The 18,824-nt window shown below is 42.6% G+C and overlaps 1 protein-coding gene across 5 annotated transcripts in view; it reads left to right on the top strand.

Annotated features, from left to right (window-relative positions):
* Window positions 1-18,824, top strand: part of MYO3B (myosin IIIB) — a 324,047-nt gene that overhangs the window by 244,765 nt on the left and 60,458 nt on the right. For all 5 annotated transcript variants that reach the window (XM_078394391.1, XM_078394389.1, XM_078394393.1 and 2 more), the window contains 2 exons: window positions 8,321-8,384; window positions 9,799-9,934. In XM_078394391.1, the coding sequence (XP_078250517.1) occupies window positions 8,321-8,384; window positions 9,799-9,934 (200 nt within the window). The remainder of the gene's footprint in view (window positions 1-8,320; window positions 8,385-9,798; window positions 9,935-18,824) is intronic.

Below are 18,824 nucleotides of genomic sequence, written 5' to 3'. Positions count from 1 at the left end.
GGGGGAAGGGGACACGCAGCAACTGTGGTGCTGCACTGATAAACCAGCATGAACCTCTGAACTGAGTTTCGTGCCCATCTCTAATCTAATATCAGAATTACGTATTTCAGTCCACCAGCTCTCATTTGTATCATATAGCAAACTTCCGAAAGAACTGAAACTTCTGAACTAGCTGAAGTGCTCTTCAAAGGGAGACCAATGTATAGTGTATGTATATTATACTAGCTACCACTGAAACATGTATATTTTTCTCTATCCCATGTTGTGGAGAACATTTACTAGATCTGTATGCATTGCTCTGTCAAATGCCATGACATGTGAGCGAACTGCCAGTTGTTCCACGCAAGATGGATGTTTTCACGACTAACTTTTTTTAAAAATCTGATTACATCTGAATAAGGGATCTCATGCTTGCGCTTTATGTTTGCTGCAGCAAACTCACTAAATCTATTCCTTAAATCTATCTGCTCATTTAAATTCCCCCAGAAGTCGTTTCTGACCTCATCTTTAAATTACCTCTTGATACAAATGTTGGAGGCATTATTGCAACAAGAGATGTGACAAGAGTTGTGTCATTCTACAATCTGCAATAGATCCTAAGATAAGTTAATTGAAAGACGTTTGCTTTGTATCTAAGCCCAATATGGGTAGTTTCCTCCTGCCCCACAATCCTAGAAAAGCAGAGCTCAAACAGACCCTACAGATCATCAAGTTCAACCTGTGTCAAGGAGGCACAGTGAACGCTCCCCCTCTGGCTCTGCAGCCAGATATGTACCTAAACCACTGAGAGTCATCTCTCCGATGAGGCTGAGATTCAAGCCCATAAGACAGCGACATCATGTCCATAACCCAAATGGTGGCTCATAGAATCCTCTAACCAAAAAACACAAAAACCCACTTCTTTAATAAATGGGAACTGGTGATGCTGAGAGAAACACCCATGTGCATACACATGGACGGAAGGAAATGATATGCTCCTAACAGACACCGAATGTTAACTGTAGAAAATGATGCAAGGCACATATTTTGATTGCAATTCTAGGTTGTAACTTTTTAATGTTTCAATGATTTTTCCCTTTATTGCACCAGCCTACTTTAAACATGTCTTAAATTTCTAAAATGTTTGAGTGCCTGAAGACCATTGTATTATGAATAGGCATGTGGTTTTTTTTTCTTACTTCGCTTCACTCTGCCTCCCAGAAGAGCCAGCCTATGTGGCCTTGGGCAAGCTGCCATAGTCCCAGATTGCCACTGAAAGAAACCACTTTGGAGCATTCTCGACCCAAAAAGGGTCTTCATAGGTCAGAATTGAATTGATTCCACACATTAAAGTGATCTTATAAATAAAGGGAATATAGATCTAATATAATATTTCTATTCAAATTTAAATTACACATCTGAGACATTTCAGCATTTTTCAAAACAATGACTTCAAAATGACAAAGTGCTCAATAATAAGAAGCATGGATAAGCCAACATCCTTAATAGGCAAAGAGCAAAAGTGAACCAAGCCCTTTGAAATGATCAAGGTATACACTCTAGAGAGAAAAACATCAGCAAAACTTGGGTAAAGTGTTATATTTTATCAGATTACTTGTCAGGCTACTGAAGGAATATAAATAATTTTTAATGATACTGGATTTTTTAGTAGACAGAAAAGAAAGAGAAGCAAATTTTCAAGTACATATATACTGTAGTTCAAGGTATTTTGTCATGCTGACATAGAGCCAAGCAAGGAGTAAAACAGAAGAGGTTTCTAAGAAAAACAAGAACTAAAATTTCAATTATGTATTAATTGTAACAATCAGAGATAGTTACAAATAGACATTTTATCTCAATAACCTTTTTCTTGTCATTCTCTAGTATTTCTTAACCTTGGTAGAAAACTAGATGATCTAACATAGAATTGATTGTGCCTATGATCAGGCAGTATCCTGGCTCTACAATTTAATTACGTTTTTAGAAAATCTTCAAAGATACTGTATATAGTAAGTCTATTACATTACCAAACATTTATCAAGGTCTTACCTATGAAAGCTAAGAGCAGAAATGATCTTAGGTCTTATCAGTGATCAAAGATCAGTCCCTATGTAAAGTCAGAGCAGCTGGTGTCACATGGAACTGCTTTGCAGCCCCCCAAACCTGTTGCATGGAACACAGTCCTGTTTTACAGCCCAGAAAGCTACTGCATTCCAGTTTACTCCTGAGTAAACATGCATAGAGTTGAGCTGCGTTTTATATGCCAGGTACGAAAATTTCCTAATTGACAAGAACTACTTCTGGTTCACTTCACTTTCACACTGTATCTTTAGCCCCCATCTACCGCTGGAAACTAGCCCACAAGGCATGTGCCAAGCTTGAATATCAGGCTACAGCTTGACTGAATATGCTCATACTTTGCACCAATGGCCGCAAAAATATAAAACACATTGTTACCCTGTGATTCCAGCATGCTTCCTCATTTACAGTTCATTTCTCTCACCCGTACAGCAGGTGGCACAGCTGAAGGGTAACATCCTGTTCAAATTACCATGCATAGAATGGCAATTGTAGAGGTGATTTGGCTGATTGGTGAGGTGGCTGTTGTGTGTCTGGTTGGGCAAGCAGGAAATGACAGGCGCCTCACCAATTGGTCAAACCTGTTTCTGCAATGGGGGTTGCACACATGGTCATTCACCATAGGATACAGCTCTATCTATGATGTCAGATGCTTCAAGAAGAATCTATTCGTTCAGTCATTCAGTCGTGTCCGACTCTTCATGACCCCATGGACCAGAGCACACCAGGCCCTCCTGTCTTCCACTGCCTCCCGGAGCTGGGTCAAATTCATGTTGGTTGCTTCGATGACACTGTCCAACCATCTCATCCTCTGTCGTCCCCTTCTCCTCTTACCGTCACACTTTCCCAACATCGGGGTCTTTTCCAGGGAGTCTTCTCATGAGATGGCCAAAGTATTGAAGCCTCAGCTTCAGGATTTGTCCTTCCAGCGAGCACTCGGGGTTGATTTCCTTTAGAATTGATAGGTTTGTTCTCCGTGCAGTCCAGGGGATTCTCAAGAGCCTCCTCCAGCACCACAGTTCAAAAGCCAGTTTGTTGAAAACATATATTTTAAGATGGGCTAGTTCAAAAGGAAGTGTCCATCTTTGGACGGTTGGGGTACCACTTACCCATCAATCTTCTGCGGGTTGCAAAGGCCTCACCTGAAAAAAGGCACTAAAAAGTCCATTTCAGTTCTAAAAACATGCATTTTGGGGTTTTTTAAAAGTTAATTTTGAGGGTTTTTGAAAATTTTTAGGCAAAAACAATACAAGGAGGAGACCTGTCTTGTTGTAAAGGAGAATTGTCTACAGGTGTAGACTCCCTTTTCTTGTAAAGGGCACGGTAGTGGAGGTATCACTCTGGCTGTAGGTTCCCATGAAGCCCACATGATTCCCAGCTCTAGTCTGAAAGAAGATCTAGTGATTGATTGATGGATGGATCTCCCAATCTATCTATCTAACCATAATGGGTGATAATCAATAAGAAAATTAAAATAGTGTTCAACAAGTAAATTATTAAAAACAATATAAAGCCATGGAGGATAATCAAAACTACAGTCCAAAAGACTGAAGCCATGCTATGAAAACTGGACCTCAGTTGCATGGAGGTACAGCCAGGTTTCAACTTGATGCCAAATGTAAAACAGCTAAGTGATCTGTATGGAAAATATCTGTACTCTGCATTTTGTAGAGCAGGGTTGTTACCTCGATGTATTGTTAAATCTCTCAAGTAAATTTTTTTTTGCCAAAATAAAAAGGCAACCAGTGGAAGTTCCAAAGTTTGCTTTAAGTTGGGTTTTTTTCAGTAGAAAGTTTGCCACTTAGGCTTCCCCTCCCCCCCCCCCATGTATGTTTGCTCTCATTTAAAAGCCAGGGGCCCAAGAGAGAAGGATGATTTGAGAGGAAAGGGGAGGGGCCTACAGATACCCACCTGTGGAAAAGAGGTGCTGCTGAACCATGGAAGTAATTGACACAACTCCCTTACAATATTTTCTCCTTTGGCTGCCTCTCTGATTTCTTGTTCTACCTTAAGATCACCCTCAGTGCATTGGTAAGGGCAGAGCGATGGCATATCCACCATGCCCCATTACTTCAGGAGCCTGGTAGATGAGCCCACGTTCCCTAGTATAATAGCCAAGGAATCTGCTGCTGAAGACCCGGGTGGCTTCTTTCACTTGATATGCGGTTTGTAGTCATCACAAGATCAGACTCTCTACACAGGTTTTGTATTCAGTGATATTTCAAAAGCAACATAGGTGATTTACATTCACGCGATGGGACCGTTTATCACATCAACTTATTCAACTGTATTTCTAAACAGAGTATTACAATACAGCTCTCTGTACCTGTTGAGATCTAATAGATGCTTCAAAGAGCATGTTACATTCAGCACATGCAAAATCTTTCCCACACCAGATCAAAGGAGGCACACTTGTATATTTTTTTAAACAATGACAGATCTGAAAGGAGTGATGGAATTTTTGAAAAATCGAATGTGGTGGATTATACAATGTTCCTGATAGCTATAAACAACAGTATAGTGATACCAAATAAAATGATCAATCATTGATCTTCTTTGGCAAATGTATTCACATAACGTAGACTCTGATGAGAGTTATTTCATACCTAAAAGTGGTTGGAGAAACAATCATATCCCATTGCTAGACATGCCGACAAAAGCATGTTCTATCGGCACGCATATGCACAGGGTAGCAATCTTTGATTGTGACTGAGGTTAGAACATAAAGCCATGGAAGCTGCTGTAAAAATCAAAGAATTTAGGCAGGTGGGGAATGGGCTTTTTTCTTGCTTGCTCTTATTTCTCAATGATTTAAAAAACTAATGAATCTTTCATATTATAAAAATGCAAAGTAGCTGTAACTGTATTCTCGAAGGCTTTCGCAGCTGGGATCTGATGGTTGTTGTGGGTTTTTCGGGCTCTTTGGCTGTGTTCTGAGGGTTGTTCTTCCTGACATTTCACCAGTCTCTGTGGCCGGCATCTTCAGAGGACTGGAGTAGGAACTCTGTCCATGCTCTGTTGCTGTTTGTTGGATAGTTGACTATTTATAGCTGTGGGAACAGCTTTTGTCCTTTTCAGGAGATAGGGTGATCAGCGTGTTTTTGTTGTGATAAGGGGAGAGAGAGATTATCTGTCACTGTGATTGATGAGTGTCGTTAGCTGGTCTTTTTTGTGCAATGATCACTGGTCCTTGTGGCTGGGTAGAGTTCGTTGAACACACCCCAAAGGAGGAGAATGTAGTGTCACCCACCTCCAAAATCAGGAGAAAGAGCACCTTTTCAAACAAAGTAAAATTTACAATTCCCCATTCGTTGCTACCTTAGTATGTGCATACATCTGTATGCATACCTGTTCTATACTTACACATATACAAGCACATATCCATAATTCAGGTAGTTCTTCATGCATCTCATAATATGGACTGTAGCTGATGAAATCTTCTGCAAGAATTGATTTGTTCATTCCTCCAAAATGTTGCATGGTTTTCATAGGAACCAAGGCTACTGATATGGTTACCTCTCTGTAAATCTTTGCTTAAGAGTTAGTTGACTCATGATTTATCTCATGGAACATCTTTCTGCCAAGTTTATAAATGCATGCTTTTTGAAAAGTCCATGTGAGCTAATTTCTATGACAGTCAAATGGCCCACATATTTCCACAATTTGTTCTGGAGGTTTGTTTTAAAAAAATATAAAGCTAGGTCAATGAATAATCTCATTGACTTCATCAGCAGTAGGACTGGACCTTATATAATTAAATTAAACGAAACAAGCACAGTAGAGACAGAGTAAAATATTAGAGCTGCAAGATAGTAGTTTGGCGAATAAGTACTTCAGTGGAACAATCATCATGTAGTCTATGGTTTCCTGCCTTTGACCTTAATCTCAAAGTTTGAGGAATGATGATTCATGTTCTCGTTATGTGCTACCTTTTGTTTGATGTCTACCGGAACAAAATTTGTGGCAGTGTTCAGCCCCAGCACCTATATGAAGAAACAGAGGATAAAATGTCCCTGAAGCACTTAAGATTGTATTTCCGTTGTATATGAATAACCACAAAGTGTGCTTATATATTAGGAGTAGAATGGATGCCTTTCTGGTAGCTTTTCTGAACAAGATGGAAATACGTTTTTAGGAAATTAAGCATTGATGTTCATCTGATCTTCATAATCTCTCTCTATTTCTTGTACATACAGTATATCACAGGAGTACACCCCCTCATATTTCATAAATACAGTATTTTAATACTGTGTATCTTTTCATGTGACAACACTGAAGAAATGACACTTGGCTACAATGTAAAGCAATGAGCTTGTATAACAGTGTAAATGTTATAAACTTTTGTTGCCTGCAGTTTAGACATTAATGGCTGTGTGTTGCATTATTTTGAGGGGACAGCACATTTACACTGTTATACAAGCTGTATACTCACTGCTTTACATTGTAGCCAAGTGTCATTTCTTCAGTATAGTCACATGAAAATATATACTAAAATATTTATGAAATGTAAGGGGGTGTACTCACTTCTGTGATATACTGTACTGTACATCCAAGCTTGGAAGTAAAATGTTAATGTTAATGTAATCATCCATTACTCATTTCTTTTGTCATTTCCTCCTTTTTGTTTTGATTTTTGTTTTTAGTAACAAGAGGCAACAGGGTTGGCTTAAAGCAGTGTTTCGTAGCCTGGAGGTTATGACCCCCATGGGGGTTTCAGTGTTTTCTGGAGGGGGGTCATGGGCCACTTTATATGTGTTGTAGCCCGTGTCAAATAATTTCTTCCTTGACCTTTCTGAGCAGGATAGTAAAGTTAGTGTATATGTGTATGTATGAGAAACAGGCCCTTTGGGAGAGAAAGAAGCCTCTACTTTCTGAGAAGGGATGACTTTACGTTATTAAAAATACATTTTTATGTGATCATGGCAGGGGGCTGCAGGTTACTTGACTATTATGACAGTGGAACTAGTTACCTCGGGAGTCGGTGAGTGCTCCAACACTTGGAGGCATTCAAGAAAAACTTAAATAATCACCTGGCAGATATGCTTTGATTTGTATTCCTGCATTGAGCAGGGGGTTGGACTTGATGGCCTTGTAGGCCCCTTCCAACTTCACTTTTCTATGATTCTGTGATTATAAAAGTGGGCTCGGGATTTCAGAAAAGGTTGGGAACCACTGGTCTAATGCTTAAGAAAGCTACTGCCAAAAATATTAGCAGCTTAGTGCAGTGAATTAGTGGTTATCTCTCATGATGTGTCAGCATTCACTTTCAACCTACTGGGGCAGGTGCACATGTATTTCTGTTTCCCCCACCCCCACCCCATGGTGTAGTAGTTTTGGCCACAGAGGCAGCAAACTGTACCCTGCATGGCTGTGATCACTGCAAGACTTGTTTTGTACACTGAAAAACAGAAAATGATTCCCCATCTCTAGAATGTTTATGGGAAGCTAGGGCATGAATCCAATCCACAGATACCTCAGCTGTAACCCTAAAACAGCAATTACTGGTTCCTGCACCTCTCCTGACTTCCATCTAAGAAAGAGGTACCTAGCAAAATCCATCTTGCCATGAACTTTTGGATTTTAAGTCTTCACACTGGTACACCCTGATGAAGTGGCGCTTTGATCCATGAAAGCTCACATATTGTACAATAAGTTTTACATGGTCTCTAAAGGCAATGTATATTGCATTTGCAATATATAACTGTTGCTTTTAAAGTGGTTTCTCAGCCAAAGAGGCAGGGGAAACATAGCGATTTCCCTGGAATTCCCCAAATCACTGCAAGGTTGAGAGGGATAACAATATTTACCATACAACAAAAGGTCCTGAAATTACATGTTGAAGAGTACAAAAAGTGTGTGGGGCTGAAAGCAAGCACAGTAGAAGCTTTCTTTGTTGTTTAAGGCCAGCAGATGTCTGCTGAAGAGGCAAGCTGCATATGACATTACATTTCAAAAATGGCTTGCTTCTTCAGCAGGCAGTGAAACAACAAGGAAACAAACATAACTCTGTCTAAATGCCAAATTCTCTTCTTTGATCTCAGCCAATGATTTAAAAGTAACAGATATTTTATTGTTATTTTCTTTTTCATGCAGTACATTCCATGCACAATCATTGTAAGAATAATGTGCTTAATTTAAAAAAACACACAACAGCAAATGAGGAAAAGCATGCAGTTTTCTCTTTTGTCTTGACCATAACAACAGGAACTTATTTGTGTATTTCTCTCTCTCTCTCTGTGTGTGTGTGGTTTTTCTTTTTTAGGCAGAAAAGTAGCAGTCCGACTTCTCCTGCAGAGCTGGATTTTCTTGACAAACAAACAAGCAAGGTACTGTGAAGTTCAGACTCTAAAATGACAGAAAATCCCTGAATCCACAGTTCTGAAGTGTGTTCACGGTTGCTTGGCATAACCATCAGAACATGAAACTGTTAGTGGTGTTTTGAAGTCTTTGAGACAAAAGCCTGCTCACTAAGAACTTTAGTTCTGTAGAAAGACAGGGAGGTACAGTGAATGGGAGAATCAAAAGGCTGGAAATCTACTGCTGAGTATAAATGTGAGCTGCTCCCTGAGGTGATTTGTCTGTGCACTTCACTTTCTACAGATGTTAGAGCCTCTCCCCCCCCTCCCCGCAAGGACCTGAGGTTCTTTGGTAGCACTTTGATATCCTGCTCGAATTCAATATGTGAAATGGAGGAGTCGCTCTGTGACTGGGAGCACAGCGCAGTCTTTGAAGTCTGATCCAATTTTTGCTGCTTACCATTTGATGTTGAAAGGATGAAATGAAGAAAATGTACAGTTTTTGCCAGTAACTCTGCTGAGCATATGTAAGATTAAAAAAACAAAATCCCTTGGATGATGTACTTAGAAATGTTAAGCAGATTAATACCTTCCTATAGCTCCCCCCCCTCCCTTCTAAAGATACAAATTAACTTTGAGAGGGAAATCAGCATACAGAGGGTGCCATTATTGCTAGCTGCCTCTCGGGGGGGGGGGGGCGGAGAAGAGAACAGGTGGCTGCAAAGAAACAAACTAATGGTTGTGATCCTGGGGCACAACTACAAGAAACCCCTCCCACCCCCATCCAGTCAAAGAAGGACGCTTTGCACTCAGAGGTGGAAGAGCTCCACTGGACATTGTACCTTGTTTCCCCGAAAATGAGACCCAACCTGAAAATAAGCCCTAGTAGGATTTTTCAGGATGCTCGTAATATAAGCCCTACCCCAAAAATAAGCCCCAGCCACTCTCCACCCTTGTGCAGAAACCAGAAGAAGATGACATTACTTCATTTGAATAAATTTAGATGGTTGTACATGAAAAAAATAAAGCATCCCCTGAAAATAAGCCCCAATGCGAGTTTTTTTGCGAGCAAAAATTAATATAATTTTTCTTATTTTCGGGTAAACACGGTAGAAACAAACTGACTGGGTGAAAGCGTTCTGATCCAGATTTCTCTGGCCCAGCCGTCTGCAAATGTGTTTGACCGCAACCCCCATCATCCCCAACCAGGGTGACCAAGGGAAGAAGGGAACAGCAGGCGAACACAGACGGAGAGCCACAAACTAGAGCAGGTTGTTTTGTTCTAACACTGAATATAGGCCCGAGGCTGTCCAGAAGGTGTTGATTCTTAGAAAGCCATACATGGTGGTGGTGGGGGGGGGGGTTGTCTTAATAGAACAGAAAAACAGATAATTTCTCTCCTCCCACACACAAAACTGTGTTTCTGATTTTTCTTTTTCAAAAGAACTCGGCTGACACGGCAGCTCCCCTGGTTCTTCTGAAGAATTCAGAGCAAACAAAAGGGTTGCAGTATCTCAGCCAGTCGGAGGCAATTGCAAATCACCCGTCCTCTTGTCCACTGCGATCACAGGAAATGCAGGGTAAATATATATATATATGTATGGCAATGTACAAATATATCTGTCCTTCTGTATTAAGACACCTTGTCTTTGTGGGAAGCAGTGTCCCATAAAGTTGTCTTGAAAGGCTGGCAACTGATATGAGATTAGGCATACGTCACCCCAGAAATGGCCTTCTCCTTCTGTCCAAGGAACAAAACCCATGATGCTAGTAGACCTGCCTTGTCTGTGCATGTCATGCCTATGTCAGTTCTATTGCTGTGTGATCTTAGGCATGTTTCCACAAAGGAGGTAACTGGTAGAATCATTGTAGTTCTCTCCAACAGGATGGCAAAGGATCCAGCTTTAGCATCTTTCCCGTACCTCGAGGACCAGGTGCTTGTTCCTTTGCCCGAAGGGGTGACATGGGGTGCTCTGCCCTTGTACCGTGAGATGCACACTGGCTGGGGGAAGGTTTCTCCAGTAGTGGCTCTGTTTGTTGAACATTCTTCTTAGAGGTATATGCTTGGCACTGAATCTGCTATTCTTTTATCACCAGGGCCGAGGAAAGGACCTAGGCATTCACTCATTCATTTAGCTAAGGAATAAAATAATACAGTGGTGCCTCGTACAACGAGTGCCCCGTTTAACGATGAATTCGCATAGCGATGGCATTTTTGCCATCGCTTTTGCGATCGTATAACGATGTTGCCTATGGGGAAAAATCGCTTTGCGATGTTTTCCCCATAGGCACCATTTTCCCCCAGCTGAGCGGCGGGAGCCTCCGAAGGAGTGCTCCCGCAGCTCAGCTGGGGGAAAATGCCTGCGGTGGCCTCGGAAGGACCCTTCCGAAGGGTCCTTCCGAGGCCACCGCTGGGATTCCCCTTCCCCGCGGCCGGCTTCCCCGGCCATGGTCGGACTCTCAGGAGTCCGACCATGCATGGGGTAGCCTGCCGTGGGTCGGATCCAAGCCGCGGGGAGAGGGTGGGGGGATCCGGATGGATCCCTCCACCCTCCCCCCGCGGCCTGAGGAGGGTGGGAGGCATGGCCGGACTCTTTGGCAGCCACCGCGGCTCGGATCTGAGCCGCGGCGGCTGCCGAAGAGTCCGGCCATGCCTCCCACCCCCACCCCCACCTCCTGCGGCTTGAGAAGGGTGGGAGGCATGGCCGGACTCCTCGGCAGGCACCGCGGCTCCGATCCGATCTGAGCCGCGGTGCCTGCCGAGGAGTCCGGCCATGCCTCCCACCCTTCTCAAGCCGCAGGAGGTGGGGGTGGGGGTGGGAGGCATGGCCGGACTCCTTGGCAGGCACCGCGGCTCCCATCCGATCTGAGCCGTGGTGCCTGCCGAGGAGTCCAGCCATGCCTCCCACCCTTCTCAAGCCGCAGGAGGTGGGGGTGGGGGTGGGAGGCATGGCCGGACTCCTTGGCAGGCACCGCGGCTCAGATCGGATCGGAGCCGCGGTGCCTGCCGAGGAGTCAGGCCATGCCTCCCACCCTTCTCAAGCCGCAGGAGGTGGGGGGGTGGGAGGCATAGCTGGACTCCTTGGTTGGGAGGGGAGATCGGATGGGCTTCTCCCTTTCTTCTCCACAGCCCGGCTCCTCCCAAAGGGCTGCCCCGAAGTTGCTTGCAGCAGCGGAAGAGGTGCCCGGTGGAGGAGAAGGCAGGAGCTGATCTGTCATTTCTCCTCCACCGGGCACCTCTTCCGCTGCTGCAAGCAACTTCGGGGCAGTCCTTTGGGGGAAGCCGGGCTGTGGAGAAGAAAGGCAGAAGCCCATCCGATCTCCCCCCCCCCTCCACGCCGGGCAGCTTCTCCCGCTGCTCCCGATGGTTGGGAGGGGAGATCGGATGGGCTTCTCCCTTTCTTCTCCACAGCCCGGCTCCTCCCAAAGGGCTGCCCCGAAGTTGCTTGCAGCAGCGGAGGAGGTGCCCGGTGGAGGAGAAATGACAGATCGGCTCCTGCCTTCTCCTCCACCGGGCACCTCTTCCGCTGCTGCAAGCACAGTCGGGGCAGCCCTTTGGGAGAAGCCAGGTGGTGGGGGAGAAGGCAGGAGCCGATGCCGTCTTCCCCCCCTCCCCCGAGGCTTCTCCCAAAGGGCTGCACCCGATAGTGGGGGAGAAAACCGGATAATCCGTTCCTATTGGAACGGATTATCCGGTTTTCAATGCATCTCTATGGGAAAACACGTTTCACTTAACGATGTTTTCCCATAGCGATGTTTTTTTTGGAACCAATTAACCTCGCTATGCGAGGCACCACTGTATTTCATTCATTTTTTTCATCTTTTCCTGCTCTGTTGCTGCAATTTTCTGCTATTTAAGCTGCTGTTGTTTCCGTGTTTTGCAATGATTTTTTAAAAATTGTTCAGCTGCCTTTGCGGTGCACTCTGTGAAGAAGGCAAGCCAGTCTTGAACTCAGGACTGAGGCAGGACACTTAGACTGATGCCGAATATGTTTCCGTCCTCCTTCATGGTGATATCATACCACATAGCTGTGCTGGTCGCATCAACCATTGTACAATGGGTTGGATGAGGGAGATCCTCCAAATTCCCCACTGTTCCTCTGAAACAGTCCAAAAAGGATATATACTCCACAGTCAATGGAGACGTTATCAATAGCAATAATATGTAGGCAATACTGATTTATTAGCTGACAGTTCAAAGGGTCTGCAAAGGTGATTCAGTAGCGTCCATGGCCAGTATCTTGTTGAGCTTCCAACTGGGTGAAAGTCCCACCAGTGTAGTAATGCCTGTGCAAGTATCACCTCACTGTCGTCAGATGGAAGGAAGGGTTGAGATCTCAACTTATGCAACAAGTAGGTAAGTAGCGAACACTGCCTGAAAATGAATGTCAAGAAAACTAAATTCATCAGGGGGAAAAAGTCCAAGAAATGCAGTTGAAGATCTAAAAGGAAAGTGCAGGACACATTGACAAATAAGAATACCTTGGCTTTCGGTTCATTGGAGAAAGGGTAAATACAAATGTAAATAATAACTAATATGCCTTCCCAAACCCAAGTAAGGAAGCCCTGCCAAAACATTTCACAGCTACTACAGCCTTTTCCTCAGCTACGATTTTGCTTGGTGATGCAAGGTCTTCATTTCCATATATCTTACTACAGTACTGCTATTTAGCCCTACATCATCACTGTTGTCACTTGTTAAAATACTCCATCATTGCAGTGATATTCAAGACACTATGATGCTGTGTGGCAGTTCAGAGAAGGAATAACATCTGGCAGCTATCATAGCCTTCTCAACGTTTTGCACCCGTTATATAAGATCTTCATATCCATATGGGTTTCAGAAACGTTACAGTTTAGCAATAAACCACTGTTACCATGTTTAAAAAGATACTGCATCACTCCAGTGCCACTTAGGACATTGTCGTTTGACCAGATAGGTGGGATATAAATAAATAAATAAACAAATGAATGAATGAATGAATGAATGAATGAATGAATGAATGAATGAATATGCACTCTAGCTAGGGAAGGCAAATGTGTATTGGAGGGAGAGGGAGCAGACAAGAGTCCAGTGTGGATGGCAAGTGGCAAAAGGCAGAAAATAACAGAGAATTACATTTGGACCTTAACATTACAAGAACCATTACTGAAGGGGGGTGGAGTGGAAAGGAGTAATGCTAACTGTAGTTACAAGCTCTCCTTGGAACAGACCCCAAACAAGCCAAATTCAGAGGGTATCTTATAAACAGGAGTGGATCACTGAGAATAAGGCAAGATCTGCTGCTGAAGAAGTAGCTAGTTCTTGATGAAGAAGCAGGGATGCAGCATAAAGAGAGGACAGCATGGGCTTTTTACATCACAACAAAGACAGCATGCAGAGTCCGGTCATAAGCACAAGTTTTGGGTAGGACAGACAATGACAGAAGCACAAAACCCAACCAGATAATCTGCTGCTTAGGCAGAGAACTCTAAATTGCTCTGGAAACATTTACAACCTCCAGAAGTTACCAACAGATTCTCACTCTCTCATAGACTGACCAAAGGCACCTCATCCCAACGGCTGAGAGGGTGGGATGTTCCCCAGCTCCTGTCACAAGCCGTCCTTGAGGGACAGGCTTCAAGTCTGTGGTATTGACTTTGGTTTAATCCCAGAATCTGTAGATCCACTGTCCACTGAATGGTGAAAAAGACTGAAGAATTATAGCTGTTTGTTTTGATTATGTGAGGTGAGTGGATCCACATTTTACCCATGCAAAAATCCACTCCTGTTTACCCAAAGTTTTCTTCCAACAGTATCATTCAGGAAGGAGGCAAATAGTTGCTTGGTTTTATATATTTAAAAGTGAGAAATCTTTGCTGCTCAAATGTGTATCATCCAAAGCTGTAGACAAAAGCATTTTTGCGCCTAATGTGGATTAATTTCGCTAACATTAATAATGTTAATATCAGTGGTTATTACTGTAAGGAAGAGGAGGAGAAGGAGGAGAGAAAGGAGAAAGTGACAGCTTATTCACATTTAAGTTACTGGCTGTACCATCCTACATGTTAAGGCAGAGTTAAGCCCCATTGGCTTCTGCTGGACATTTTCGCAAAGATGGTGCAATCTGCCAAGTATTGAGTAGTACGTACCTTATTGCAAGAACAGAACTTTCCATGAATATCATAGGTGGGAAAATTCATTATAAATTTGTTATGGTTTTCATTCCACATGGATTCATGGAAGAGGACTCTTGAAAATGTGTGCATTCTACTGGAACACTTTAAAAGGATCCCACATTCAACAGTAAATCTGCCAAATGAAACTATTCCCTCCAACCCTGCATAATATATGTGACTGTCACACTCCCCCTTTAATGTTGAATAATACTTGGCTCTCTGAATGGTCCGACAGAAATGGTAGATGTGTTATCTGAGTAAACCATTGCTCATCCTGAAACAAAGTGAAGGAATTCAGCTCTTTATAAAGGAGGGTGATGGAGTCCATTGTAAGTACATTCCAAGTTGTGTTGTAACAAATAGTTTGTGTCAAAGGAGAGCCAATTAAAATTTCATGCAGCCACAGAATCTCCCCATTCTGTATTTATAGCACTTAAGAGAGCTAGCGATTCTCAATCACTCTTAAAGGAGTAAGTGTTAAAGAAGTAAACCTGTTGAAGACGAATAGGCTATTCAAGTGCTTTGGAAAGAGTGGCTCTCTGGATGGAAATTCAAATGCATTCACACTCCAGTGAGTCTGAATTGCCCTCGGAGCTTGATGTGGAGTTTTGAGCATATAACGCTTGAGCCAGAATGAAATGGGAAATACAGCGCCTGATCCTTGGAATAAATATCACCACTAGGGTAGACAATGGGCAGGCACTTCAGTGGGCTATGCAGCCAATCCTAAGCCGTTTTCTGCACTACAAAATCAGTTGGCTTAGTCCCAAGAAAGGCCTGGGTACACAGCCTGAGGTTTATCTTTACTTTTCTGGGAAACAGATGTATTATTTCACATGAAATTTTACATGAAATGTTTTTATGCTTGATTTTTAAAAATCCTCATGTATGCTTATATGATGCGATGTTTATATAATGTTTTTTAATTTGTTGTTTTATCTGTTGTGAGCTGCCTTGGGTCCCCTATGGGTGGAAACGTGGCAAAGGATGGATGGATGGATGAATGAATGGGTTTTTTAAAACTCTTGATAGCAGTCCCCCCCCCCAAAGGATGGCAATATGAAGCTCAAAGTCTTTGAGGGGTACTTCATCCTTCCCTTCATTCATTCCACTTCTATATTCTGAACCACAGAACAGTATTAACAGCTGCTAGCTTAGTTGGCGATATAGTCCTACGTCCCCTGCTGACCCTAAATGCTGCCTTCCATAAGGAGTACCAGAGAAAATTGAAAAAGAATTCATACCTTTTTAAACAGGATAGATTTGTACATTTCACAGTAAATTCTTTGCCCAGGATGCTAGGAGAGCTTCCAGACTTATTGCGAACAGTTGGAATACATTGTGCTGTTGTTCCATCTTTTCCTCTTTGATAGATTCCACCCCCCATAAGAACAAAGATGAAAGAATTGGTATGAGACATGTTATAAATGAGTGACATTATCTGGGAGTGAGAAGCGGTGAATATACATTTAACTCATTGTAGTATCACAACCAAAACAGACACGCTCTTTTGCTGAATTGATGGGTTTTTTTTCCTAAACAGATTTTTTTTTCACAGACATGTCTTTTGCTGTGGTTACTAAAAAGCCAACTCTTCTAATTTTCTGTCAACAACTGTGTCTTCCTTTGATATAGTGAAACCTTCATGGTTTGTCACTGGTACAGTTACATGCAGGCCTGTTGCAGCTGGTGGGTTGAATGTGGTTGTGCTAGAGTTATGAGGCCTAATGATTTATTGTGCATGTACAATACAATCTCCTCAACTACAATGTTTTATGTTGCTTTCATTTGCAATTTTATTTGTTGTTGTTTCCAATACTATTATTGACTTATTCTTGCTGTCGTATAATCTTCAAACTCAACTTGGAAAATATAGTTTGGAAGGACAAGATAAAACTGATAAATTGATAAATGGCTCTCTTGGCTGGCATTTTTGAAATATGTATTCATTCAATATAACTGTTACATTTATCACTACTGTATTGGCATATTGCCATTGCCTATTGTTGCTATTGTGCCATCAAGGCTCTTACAACTTTTGGAAGCTTACGACTTCCAAAAAGTGCTGTTGTAAGCAGCACTGCTGAAGTCTTACAAACCAGAAGCTGTGGCTTCCTTTGTTGGGTCCCATAAAATCATGTATGTGCTAGAAAATCAAAATGAAATTTAAATGAACCAAGTTTGGAGAGTCAGGTGAACAGGGTTTTTTTGTTTAGAGTGATGTATTAAAAACAACAATAATTCAATGTATTGTTATATCTACATTATACGTTTCTAACAAATTGTTACTGACCTAAAAACAAACAGGAAACATAATCATGTTCACAGAGATTCATGGCATAATCCTGCATAACATGTTTTATCAAAGAAACCGTTTTTCATATTTCAAATTAAAGTACCTAGCCATTTGCTTCTGACCACGCATTCCAGGAGATGTGGTTTTTCTGTCTCCTTCCTTTTCTATCCCTGACACAGAGCTTTGGCTAAGTCCTCTTTTTTCTTTCACTACCTCTTTGTTGATGGCTAAGCTTTTTATCATACTGTACCTTGCTGTGCTGTTATTATTGCTCAAAGTTTCCCTAAATATCCTCTGAGAATCCCTCTGACAGCCTTTCTGACGATGCTTAGCCACGATGCTGTGAAGACTCCAAAGCAGCAGCGCACACCTCTGATTACAGTCGCCTCAGTGAACGAAGGTGCCTCCCAATTAATTTCTCTCCACTACTCTCCCATAGCTTGCTTAAGCTTGTGTACTGCTGCTGGAATTATTAAAATTGCAGGATGGATTCCTTTCTGTGCTCTCTTTGTCCGTCAAGTCACCTTAGATCTCAGCCTCCTTTAATCATGCTCCTTTATGATTAGAGATAAGAGGCTGGCATTTTTTTTCATTTGTTTCCCGATCTTATACTTGTCGAAAATTTTCTCTTGAGCTGCTCTTCAGACCAACAAATGAATGCCCCTGTTTTGGTCACTGTGCTGAGATTCATCTCTTTACACAGTACATTTGGAAAATGCATAAAACATAAGATTAACTTCTTAGCATTTGGCGAATATAAAACACAAAGTACATTATTCTGGTTTGTTTGTTTTTACAAGCCATGGAGGTTTAGGTCTTTAGAAAAATAAGAGAAAGAGAGGTTTCATTTAAGGAATTTCTGCCCTGCTTACAAACAAGTGATAAGATGCTGAGAAGAAGGGGAACAAAACTGAAAATTCTGAATATTCATGAGAAAGGATTCTAATACAGTATTATGCTCCTGAAGGCCAATTCACACATTCATTTACCCCAATGACTGCTCTTATATCTCAGCTGAAATTCCATGCCTGAGTGAAACTGTGATGTTATAGAACGTCTGTTTTTTATCGTTGGTGCTTCATTCCCATATATCATCCACCACTCTTGTGTGACAGCTGTCCAGTAACACACCTATGTGGACCAAGCCAGTGTCACAAAGAGGATCCCTCCTCCATTTGTGAGAATTCGTCTTGTCATGTGCTTCTTGCCGTTTCATTGAGCCTTACGATGAACTTTCTCTTTTGTGAGTTCTGGTGAGGAGAATGTAGGAGAAACAGAACATTAGTTATCATGGTGGTTGAAAGTGTTTTAACAGTGGATGCCCATGTGCGGCTGGGACCTGGGGTGGGCAAGCTACCAAGGCCTTTCCTGACTGGAAGAACTCACCTCCATTTTCAATATTCAGGCCCCTTTCTCATTGTAGGGAGATAAAACATGGTTGCTTTCCTGAAAAATGTTATCTACCACCAAACCAGATTCTTCAGATTCTTAATCTAGGATAAGTTATTTAGAACTGTGTTGCCGCCTTTGTGCTGTTTCTTTCTCCAGCATGTGCATCTTCAACACAAAGCAGTCAGAGACTGCTGTCGACTGAAGAAGTTGCGTATATGCCAAGGACCTGTCCCAATCGGCTGCCAAACGGCTGGTGTTTCCTCCTATGTGCTTGGCAGAAGCAGTCAGGAAGAGGGGTGAAAGGGAACCACAGGTGGGCTCTCATGGACTGCGACCCCAAGAGGTTGCTGACAGTGACTTCTCAAGTGCCAGGAAGGGATGGGAGTGGCATCTGTTTGGTTTCCTTGCGAATACAAATGGGCCTGGTTCACACTTCCCCAGCTAATATACCAACAAGAATGCAATTCTTATTTATGATGGGTGCTTCTTCAAATATTGTGATGCAGTTCTCCAATCCTAAATGTGTGTGCAAAAGTGCATACAGTGGGGGGGGGGGAAGTGCACGGATAAATGCACACCTTGGGTGAAATTGCATACAAACCGGCACAGTGAAATGGCTTGCA

The sequence above is a fragment of the Pogona vitticeps genome, chromosome 1 (assembly GCF_051106095.1).
Source record: "Pogona vitticeps strain Pit_001003342236 chromosome 1, PviZW2.1, whole genome shotgun sequence".
Taxonomy (NCBI): Eukaryota; Metazoa; Chordata; class Lepidosauria; order Squamata; family Agamidae; genus Pogona; species Pogona vitticeps.
The sequence above is the reverse complement of the archived record's forward strand: the minus strand, read 5'-3'. Positions and strand labels throughout refer to the sequence as shown.